General features: G+C 38.0%; 1 protein-coding gene across 2 annotated transcripts; it reads right to left on the bottom strand.

Moving 5' to 3' along the window:
- Positions 1-4,374: 4,374 nt before the first annotated feature.
- Positions 4,375-9,776, bottom strand: LOC121780209 (probable hexosyltransferase MUCI70). Of its 2 annotated transcripts, none has more exons than XM_042177739.1 (7): positions 9,388-9,776; positions 7,816-8,616; positions 7,306-7,658; positions 6,212-6,423; positions 5,230-5,486; positions 4,962-5,140; positions 4,375-4,880 (listed from the first exon to the last, which is right to left on the bottom strand). In XM_042177739.1, the coding sequence occupies exons 1-7, from the start codon at positions 9,599-9,601 to the stop codon at positions 4,797-4,799; spliced, it is 2,100 nt and encodes a 699-aa protein (XP_042033673.1). In that variant the 5' UTR covers positions 9,602-9,776; the 3' UTR covers positions 4,375-4,796. The 2 variants fall into 2 exon arrangements, with proteins under 2 accessions (XP_042033673.1, XP_042033674.1); XM_042177740.1 differs by having other exon boundaries at positions 7,816-8,613.
- Positions 9,777-11,703: the final 1,927 nt, after the last annotated feature.

Genomic DNA, 11,703 nt, shown 5'->3' with positions numbered 1-11,703 from the left:
AGGTATCTCAATGTGCACGGTTAGCCCTACTTGAGTTGCAGGGCTAATGAGTTGGAATTTTATCGGGATAAAAAGTTTCCAACCATAATTTGAAATATTTGGAGTCAAGGTTGGCTATAATCTAAACATTAATACTAAAATTAATGTGTATATAATTATCATGTATGTATGGATCCTGTTATTGTAATCTATATGAAAAGTATTAAAGATATTGTTATATGACACACATGAACTCAAACAAGTTAAATATTAACATTAGATACGAACGACTTTTCATAAATATCTTCAGTTTTCGAATACTTTATCAAATAAGTATGCTTTAAAATAAAATATAAACAAATGACAATGAATTATAAAGTAGTAAAATTAATAATATTTCTTATGATGAACTTGAATTTTTCAATTTTTTCTTACCTATTAATATGTTATATTAATAAAAACAATACATATACTCCCCCCCCCCCTCCCCTCTCCTCTCATAAAGATATACACTTTTTATTAATATGTTATATTAATAAAAACAATACATATACTCCCCCCCCTCCCCTCTCCTCTCATAAAGATATACACTTTTGGGACAACAGAAGTTTTAATACACAATGATAAAGTAAGAGACAGATAGAAAAAAAAAGTTCGTAGAATACTGTTAGTGGGACAATAGGGCTTACCAAATAGAGAGAAAAGATTACCAAAAATAGATGTCTGCTATTTTCATGGGACGTACCAGAATGGAAAGAGTGTCTATTTTTATGGAACAGAGGAGTATATACTTAGTATAAATTGGATGGTTAATTTAATTTAATTTTTATTCAGTTATTATTTTTCATCATAATCACCATTATAGTATAGAACCAGTTATCAAATAAGGTAGAAGAATAGGCAATAGTTGCACCTAGGACCAAATTCACTAGGTCCTGGATTAGCCTTAATTACTCAAGTTGTGGGCAGATTGATGTGGGCTAATCGGTTGGATTTTCATTGGGCGAGAAATCCAACGCTAACCATCTAAATTTAACTATTTATTCAGATCAACACGTGGGTTTCAGACAACACTGACATCCCTAGCTACAAGTATTGTTTCTTAAGTAAGTGATATGGTAAAAAGTGAAGTAGGACTTGTCTAATAGACTAGATCAATTATTCGGTGCACCATATCATATTACACAACATCGTGATACATATTTTTTCATCCTACACCGATGGCAGCATTGGCAAAGTAAAATGACCATTCATAGTGTGACAAAAGTTGGGTTAGAGGTTCGAGTTACTACGTGATGAATGGCGAGTCGTTATTGATCCTCTTTATAATAATAATAATAATAAATCCTAAGTAGTTTTATTACACCTCTACATGACAAAAACAAGTTATAAATGCAAAAAAAATTGAGTAGCCGTCGGTTGAACTGAACCTTTCACACATAATCAACCACCGCCACACTCCCTTTCTCACCTCTTTATTACAAACTCATGGCCACCAAAAACCATCTAGACTTCACTTTCCCTTCCATCGTTTAAGAGAAGTGAGGATCGGTTGTTTGAGAGAAAAGGAGCATACAATTTATGGGAAGAAAATGAACATTCTTGCATGTGTTCATCAAAAAGCTTTGAAGAAGGTGTTTCTCATGCATAATTCGTAGTGTGGAATAAATAGTTATTTCAATGATAAGCTTGATTTTAATTGTTTAGATAACCTCGAATTTTTTTTTCTTTTGTTTTTGTTATGGGATAGGGAAGAAAGAGCAAAGGAATGAAGAAAAGAATTTTATTTTTATTTTGTATCTTTTTTTCTTTTTCTCTTTTATTGTATTTTTATTTGGTGTATGTGATTAATTTTATTATACAAATAAATAGTCTATACTACTATTATTATTATCGCTCATAAACTATTGAGTCTATTTATACCCAGAAAATGTAGGGGAGACGGCGGAGCTAGACGGTGGCGACGCTGCACCAACGATGGTTCGTTAACAAAATTAAGTCAAACAATACAACAACAGCTCACTGCTCATTAAGGATAATAGTCATGTATATAATGAAATTTGGTTTAAATCATGTATATTAAATCATGAAGCTTTATTTTTTCTTAATTATCAACATTTATATGAAGTTGAATGTGAAGTTACAATATTATGCCACAATTCCATATCGTTTGTTTGATTACATGAACTAGCTAGATATGAAATTTTGCTGTGGTTCAAAATTATTTTGTCAGTTAAAAAATTAACCGAGATGATGTGGCATTGACTTTTAATTTATAGAAGTGATAAAATGTAAACTCATACTGTATATATAAACTTCAAACTTTTTAATACAGTATCAATACAACTTCAACACAATGTAAAATTTCAAGACTTTGATATTAATACAATGTCAACACAATATCAACACAATGTTAACACGGTGTCAACCGTTGACACTATGTTGATATTTTCTATTGCTATTATTTTGTAATCTGTTTACATTTCCTAACGGTCTAGATCATAATTTGGAATTTATACAATATTTAGAGTTTGCATTTGATTATTCCTATAGTACTTAGTATATTTTTTTATTATTTTTTAAGCATACATTTGACATTATCATAATGGCATCCTAACTTTAGTAACATTATTTGGGGAAGTAGAACTAGGTATATTATTCCATTTTCTCAACCATAAACCACCTCAGTTACTATAAACTCAACCTCAGTTCATTCCAGAAGCCTATGCTCCCATCGTCATTTTCTTCCAAATACTTAAATGTGTTTGACAAAGTGACACATCAAATATTGAATGAATCTTTGTTGAATAGTCCATTTCATGGGATAGTTCTATTTTTCTGTTTGATTGCAACATATATATAAAGATACAACCGTATATCGGTAGTTGTCACACATATCAATTAAAAGTGTTCAATTAAACAATTAAACAATAAAAGCCATTACACAAGTTTATTTCATTAAATATACATAAACCAATCATTCTAATTAATACTATTAAAACATAATTTAATTATTTTAATTAAGTAATTTAATACTCCATCCGTTCCACTTAAGATGATTATATTCTTGAGTAGCACGAGATTTTAGGAAGTGTTGTTAGGTGTAATAAAGTATAAAGAAAAAAGGTAGTTGAATAGTATTTTAATGAGGAGAGAGAAGAAAAGAGATTATTTCTACAATTGGAAAGTGGTAATCTTGATTGGAACAAATAAAAAAAGAAAAATGATCATCTTGAATGGAACGAAGGAAGTACTAATATCTTGTTGACCCCTTAACATCGCTCTCAAATAAAAATTGCAATGCAATACACAAGAAGTTGTTAACGTACCTTTGCAAATCAAGACTAGTTGGGGATATTAATGAAAGTGGTTGGTTAGAGACAAAATTCAAGCCTTCCTACTTATTGAAAAAGGAAAAGGTATTGTAACACATCTGTCATGAAAAAAAAGTCCAAATAAATTTCTTGGAAATTCAAAATATACATGTAGTATTGGTGGTGGCAAGTGGCAAAATCTCACACACAATTACGTTGGGTGAAGTAGATTTTTTGGCTCCCAATCTCAATTCAATGCAATTTGTTCTTATATAAACTAACATAAAAAAGAAAGAAAAAGAGATACAATGACCAAGTAAAGTATAGATGGGTGTTGGAAATATGGAGTTTGAAAGGAACTAAATCAGTCCACAATAGTTTAATTTACTAACCCAACTCGATTTCTATTATGAGTGTGATTAAGGTTTACTATTTTTGCCTACTTATATAATAAAATTCATTAGCATCATTCACAAACGTAGATACACGTCGTATTAAACTAAATAAATAATTCGATCTTGTGTTTCTCTTTCATATTCTTGATAACTTCTACTCCCCTCGTCCCATAAAAATATGTGCAATGGGTACGGTACGAGAATTAAGATAAAATTGGTAAAGTAAAAGTGAGGGATGAAAATTGTATGGTAAAGTAAGAGATAATTGGAAAATGGTAGTTAGTAATGTAGTGGATGATAGTGAGACGAACGAAAATTAAAAGTGCACATTTTTTTATGGGACGGATGGAGTATAATTATTTCCTAACCACGGGAGGACTTTTGAGGTTATATCGCTATTATTCATTGTATGAAAACCTTCATTTTGTGCAAGTAAACAAGATGAAAAGTGAATGAATCGATATATTTACCAAAGTAATTGGATATGTAAGAAAATTACTAATATGAAATTCAAATGATTAACACTACTAATACTATAATAAGTACTACAAAATAAGATACTTAAGCATTAATTTTGATTGTTGATTATGAATTTTGTTATTGGATTGGAATGGATAATCCCCTAAAATGCAACCATAAACAAAAATTTAAAATATTATGTTTTCTTCAAACCTACAATTGATATGTTCTGCAAGCAAAAGGAAATCTTGGAATAACCACCAAAATTTCATCAAGTTAATGATGACAAGAATACATGGTGTAGAAACTGTAACAGTAGCTATCATAAAGAATATGGTTACATGCTAAAATTTTGGGCATTATACAATCAATATATCTCATCAATGGACTCGAATTGAGGCTCTAGAACATGATTATATGTTTTATGTGGTCCTATAATTCAATCAAGTAGCAGATCCAGCAAGAGCTAACCTTCGCCTCGCTTGTATCGATCGTATTGCGTCGGTGGAAGCAATGCGCCTTCACCATTCGACGTAGCAAGTTGGAAATATACATCGTACGAGATTGTATCCACCACTCCCACATTGACACACAGATCAAAAGAATGAAGCCGTTTCCATGTGATGCTAGGCGAGGCATGATGGGCAACTTACCCCGTCTCGTGTTGGAGGGCTTTCCTCTTCTCCTCAGACCTGTGATGGTACAGTTTAGCAATCTTTCGCCTCTCGCAGTCCTGGAAATTCGATAGTGTGAGTTCAATTGTGATGCTTGGATGTATGTATGTATATATACATATATTGAACTACAATGAAACCTTGAACATGTTGAGATAAAACGGTTTCTCTGGATTAGTCCTTCTCAGTTTGTGATATGTGTAGGCGAAACTGAGCTGGTCACGGGGAGTAAATCGTTCGACCTCGTTAAACCAAAGGCAGGAAAACAAGTTTGACATTGGCGTGTGAGCCCTAACAATGAAAGAACCTTCAGGTACATCTGCCATACGATTAACGTGTCATATACAGGAAATGATAACACAACCGGAAAGGAAGGATTTTGTAAAGATCAAATTGTCAAAATCATACTGCTTGGAAGAAGTTTGCCTGGATCTGATGCATTGAATCTTCTCATCCCATCTGCTTGATAGAATGCAAACTGTTCATCGATAACGGTATGGTTATACTTGTTGAGCTTCTTATTTTGGGCCACCTCTTCCCACAAACAATGGCGATCATAGTGATTCGAAATAGCATATTCGTGACCTTTTCTCCACAAGAAATATTCCAAAATAAGCATTGGATCAAGTTGGAGACGAAGTTTGCTGTCCAGCCAAATTGAGTACCTGAAATGATATGCACATGGAGATGTTGATAATAAGGTGCTGAGAAATACATTGTCAATCAATCAAAATTTCAAATATACGAGGCAATCAATACTGAGTTAGCCAAAGAGATGCAAATTGTAAAACTGCGACCCAATCCCACAAGTAAAATGAGTGTCGGACAGAGTGCATTACGGACATGAATACGTTTGAATTAAATATCAAACAACCCACCCACATTGGCACCTGGATATGACTAGCATACAATTCGTAAGATAGTACTCCTATATAATACTACTACGAGAAGAGTCCTAGCTGAAATACTACTAAATCATTTTCCTAAGTTCCCTGCATTTCGAGGCCAACTTTTAGGACTGTATATCGTCCACCTAAAAAACAGGAATGCAACTATATACAATAAATTGCACTGGGAATTCAGATTGTCAATGAGAAAGTATAGGTAAAGAGTGTGATGTTAATCCATTGCTTTAAAAATTGGACAACATTAGAATTTTAAAACACAAATGTATATCTAAAATACACATTTCACATTATTCACCGTTTAGGTGCTGGGCTAAATCTATCAGTATAAAAACTCCAAAGCTCGTCAAGGCCCCAGAAACAATTGTGTTGATGTGACAAATTGGAAATAAGAAAGTACAGTCAAAGACAAGCTTTTAAAAACTAGCAAAAGATTAAAAGTATAATTCAATCCATCTTGAAAATGTTCTAGCTATTCTTTGTACCTTGCTGAAGTAAAAAGTCGGTGGGGCAAAAGTTTTGGTATTTTCCCTACTCTCCGCATATCTGTGTAAGGAAGATTCTTTACCACCACAATTTTCCACAGCCCAACAAAGCCCATGGTATCAGGCATTTGACCTTCTGATGAAAGAGTTTGTAAAGTCACTTCATCAACGAACATAACGAAGCATACATTTTTCCTTGACATACGAGAGACCTGATGTAGAAATGAAGTAAGTACATTTTTGGTAGAAAAGTTATGAGATCTCTTTAGGTAGTAACCTAATCAATCAAGTTTTAGTTCCAACATTAATCGCTACTACTTCTCCAGATAAATGACATGTGAGTTCAAACTAATATCAGCAATGTTTTATGACCTCAAACCCCAACAAAAAACTCTAGCTTCTCCGTTCCATGTTAATAGAGTCATTTTTCTATTTCGGGAAGTTCCAAGTTAATTGAGTCATTTCTATTTTTGGCAAAAAGCAATTCTACTTTTTACTTTATTCTCTCTTCATCTCTCCTACTTTATTCTCTCTTACTTTTTCACCATCCATTTAACACACTATTCTTAAACTCCGTGCCGAAAAGAAATGCCTCTATTAACAAGGAACGGAGGGAGTATCATTTAATCAGACAATTATGTAAGGTATACAAAAGTTAATAATGTCAACTGACTCAACTCCAATGAAGACAATAACCAAATACAGAAAAAAAAAATACCCTCTACACTTTCAGGTGCATAGTAATGAAAGTAAAATGAACTAAGAATTCCAAACAGATGAATAAGGCTCACTTATTTAGAGCAGATCCTGAATAGCTTCAAGTGTAAGGGAGAATCGTTTACCAATTTCTTGAATGATGGACTTCTTTTTTAAAAGAACTTTTTATGAAGGAAAATACGAAATCTAATCCTGCACAATTTTCATTGTTTCCATTTATTTTCATGCAAAATTGAAAAACCAGTTACAACTTACACTTACAATTACCTATACTTCTACTAAATTTAAGTATCAAGTTGATTTTATCAGTTATGCATGATGGAAATGAAGTCAACAGCTACAACAAATAGGCAGGAAAAGGGTCCTTAGAATCTTACAGCTTTGCTAATTGGTGATCTCAAGCGGTCAGAATTACCAAAAATGCAAGACATAACAGCAATGTGGCAACTGCTAATGTATTTTGCATCATCTTCAGCTATGTCAAACCCAGTACTTGCTGACCCTTTGGGACCTTTCACAAAGCCGCAATTGATGTTCTGATCCTGGGCATTAAAAGATTCCTCCCTTTCTAGGAGACTCTGATGTCCAGCGAATCTAGGTTGCCAATTTTCATCTTCAGTGGGCTTCTCTTCTCTTTCTGTATATTGCAAGGAAAATCTCGCAAATTTTCGACTTTCTATGGGCTCCACAATTAATGCAGAGGCATCCATAAATTTCATCTCACAAGAACCTAAAATTGCATAGCATCAGCATTGAATCCAGAGTTCCAGACATGGAATAAACATGTGACTTAGGAAAAATGACTCAAACTAAGTAGCATACAAGCTTGCCAATCACTGGAGTAATATGACTTTCAAGAAAAAGTGATTGATAATTAGATGAATTACCAGAAAATTTCCGACGCTTGGACTTCTTTTTCGAACCCGGGCGCTTTTCAGGAACAAACCTCTTAACAGGCTGACCTTCCGCAGAACTGGCCTGCTCAGAAATCAGGTTAAATTTAACTTGCTGGGAGTCTGAAAGAGACTCCTGCTCCTGCCCATATGAATCAGCAGAAGCCTCATCAACTTCTTCATTGTTATGCTGCTTACTTTTACTAGTGTCATGCACCAGAGAGGCCCCTCTATTGCCGCTGTGGGGTTTAGTGGCAGTAGAGTGGTCGATGTCATCATTTCCAGTATCATTACTTTCATCCATTAGATCGTCCTGTAAGTCAATACCATCATCATATTCATCCATCTCATCTAGTGCTCTATGTCCCCTCCCATCAGTATCCTGTGACTGCTGGTTTCTGTGATCATCTTGATCTGTGGACTTCCCATTGCTCTTTAAAGAAGCCTCATATTCAGCCTCATACATTTTCAATTCATTGCGCCCAGCCTCATTGTATAAACCATTCCTATGGTGATCCGAGCTACGGTCATTAGAAGATACTTTATCTCTCCTATTAACTGGAAAGCGAACCTTATCCTCAGAAACATTCTGGGCACGCTCCTGTTCCTCCTCAGTATAGTCTTCATCTCTTCTTCTATCATCCCTGTCCCAGTACCGTGAATCCCGGCCATGTGCAACAGACCCGTCGCCAAACTTAAGCTCCCTGGGTCTCTGTATTCGTGTCACATCCATTAGAAAATCTGTATCATTGCTAATGTCTTCATCTTCAGTCTGGTGTCTATTGCTTTCCACTGCTGACACAGAAAGAATGAGTGAGTTGCATGTCTCAAGCTCCTGGCTAGCAAGTTTCTCTAGATATCAGCATTCGTGATATCGAGTTGCACAAATTGAAGTATAAATAGTTTAATGCGAGAAGTCAGCATTCACCCATTTTTACGGCTAGATGCAGTTAGATGAAACAATCCAGATACCGGGAATTCCAAAAAGCTCTGTTTAGCAAACATATCAGCACAAACAATTGGTGGATTTTAAAATGTGGATTGAATGCTGGAAATAAATGTTCAACTTCAATATCCATCACAAAAACGAGGCCTTAATCAGCATCTACATACCTAATTGAGATCGTGGATTTGGAAATATCAATTCGACTTATATCTTAAATTCTATAAAATCTCAGCACCTTTGAAACATGTACCAGAGGGGTACTGCAGATCTAATACAATGGAGTAACTAAATGAAGGTTTTACAAATCCTCTAAATTTGATCAAAGTTGAATTGATTAAACTTCAACATCACAAATATAAGAATCAACTTCAAAATCACTTGCAATTCGCCATGCTAGATCTCTTTAATCCAAAAAAAACAAAATTTACTTCCATACACAAATTTCCACCACTAGAAAAACATTATCTCAGTTCAAAGACCACAAAAATATCAGCAATTAATCACTCAACACAAAGGCTCATCACTAAAGCCCCGAGCTCCGATTCACTATACCTAATTAGTCAATCACCAAAATTTTCAACTGTAAAAGCTCACTAAAACCGGATAGATTACTCACAGACCTTTACTCTGCAGCGCGAAGTAGAAGAAAGCGGAGATCGACAGAATTAGAGCGAGTATCAGAACGCAGAATCCGAGAGAGATCTTATACGGCGGCGGCGCCTTCGATCGGCGGTGGTGGAACTGCCTGGAGCCGCCCCGGACACTGAGCGGTAAGTGATCGGAGACGACGCCGTTTCGCGATCCATTGGCGCCGGATTGCCTGAACTGAGGCATCCGCGCATTATTGGAGGTAGATACACAATGCGCGTATGTATACACAGCTCCGGCGAGGACACGTTTGGAAATAAGGGGATTCTTCAAGGGTGTAACAGTGATTTCTGAAGGGTGCCGGAGGAATTTGAGGAAAGCTCACCGGAGAGGAACTGATTTATGATTGGGAGTGTGAAGAAAGAAAGGAAAAGGAGTGGGATTTTTTATTAAGAACATCCACTGAGGTGCGGATGTCTCGGCGGACGTCCCAAAAACACCTCATGCCATATCAATATCCCACTGCACTGCCACGTCATAAGGACATCCCACTGTACAGTGGCGGACATCCCGACGGACTTCCCACAATAATAAAAATTCACAAAATCACCAAATTAAACAATTTACGGAATAAATTTCGACACGAATACAGAGAAAATAAAACCACTTTATTAAAAAAAGTTACATAATTATTACAAATAAAACATACATAATTAAAAAAAAGTACTTAGTTAAAAAAAACTTCGACTTCGATCGTCTCACTCCTCGTCGTCCCCGCAGCCAGTCCCCTCATCGCCACTCTCCTCCATATCTCCCATCCCCAAATCGCGCCGCATACTGTTGATGACATCCTTAAGCATCGACCTGCACACGCAGTCGTTCGATGTCCGCCATTCAACCATTGCACGTAACAAATTATCATGTTGTGCGATGCGGGCGAGTGAAGGGAGCTCGGGAAGGTGTATGGAAGGAGCGGCCGATTGGACCTCGGCGGACCCGCTGGCGCTTCCCCTAGCCATTCGCGCCGCGGACTTCTGCCCAACCAGGCGACGGGGGCGGGCCGACGATGTAGGCGTCGGGAACTCTGCCTCAGCGGGTGGGAGTTCGTGGGAACCAGCACTGCTAATGTATTCCCCGGAGGCGCCGATCTTCGTCCGCTTCGGCCAGCCAGCTTCAACACCAGAACTGAACTTCGGGGAAGTCTGCACCACAAGATAGACCTCCCAATATTTGAATTCCCCGAAACCCAATTCACAGTCCTGGAACTGTTGGTGCGACAGAAGCTTCACATCCTCGGCAGACATGCCGCTGGTTGCCGTGCGGAGGTTGTTTGTGTAAATGCCGGCAAATCGGCTAAGCTGCCTCCTCAGCCGCTCCCACTGTTTCCGGCATTGCTCTCCGTTGTGAGGCTTCCCACCTGGCTAATGCGCCACCACATCCTGTCGATATGTTGTTTAGCCCCGACGTATGGATCCTCCACTACACTTATCCACGCCTTCGCCAGCACGACGCACTCCTCTATGCTCCAGACGGTCCTCTTTCGCCCGATGGATCCCTCACCGACCTCGACGGCCCCCGCCGCAGGCGAAGTAGTGCCCCGTCCCCTGCCCCTTCTCCCTTGCCTCCCCCTCCTCCCTGTCGTCGTTCGTGCGTCAGTGGGAGAAACCCTGATCGGCGATAGCCCCAACTCCTCAAACGAGAACATCTCAATGTTATCGAACTGAGTCTCCAGAGGAGTACTCGGAGGGTTGTCCGCTGTCAACAAATCCATGTAGGGGCGATAGACATTGTTCCCAGGTGATTGGGAGACCCCCCTGCCTACTCCCCCCGTAGCGACAGGCGAGCCATGCATCATCCCGGGCTTCTGGGGCATCATCCCTGGCATTCCGGGCATCATCCCCGGCATTTGGGTCATTCCGGCACTCACCCCGGGCATCTGGGGCATTATCACATACCAAGGTGGTACATGTTGTAGTACCCGGGCATCATCCCCGCCATTTGGGGTTAGGGCATCATCCCCGGTATTCCGGGCATCATCCCGGTGGACATCGGTGTACTTCCACCAACGGGAAAATTCGGCGTTTGTGACTCACTCGTGGCGGGGGATCACTATCGTGGTGCTCCATTTATCTTGAAAGAAAAGTATGTAGAGAGAGAGAAACTCGTTAAAACAAGTGGTGCGAATGAAATGAAGTTCAACGAGCCGTATTTATAGAGTTTTCAAAAAATAAAAAATAATAAAAAATCAGGACGTCCGCGTGGACGTCCTTCGTGTCAACGCAATGACGGACGTCCCCGAAACGCCGCGAAACTCTGGTATCCGCAGCAGACGTCCGCCGGGACGGCCG

This window comes from Salvia splendens, chromosome 19, assembly GCF_004379255.2.
Source record: "Salvia splendens isolate huo1 chromosome 19, SspV2, whole genome shotgun sequence".
Taxonomy (NCBI): domain Eukaryota; kingdom Viridiplantae; phylum Streptophyta; class Magnoliopsida; order Lamiales; family Lamiaceae; genus Salvia; species Salvia splendens.
The sequence above is the reverse complement of the archived record's forward strand: the minus strand, read 5'-3'. Positions and strand labels throughout refer to the sequence as shown.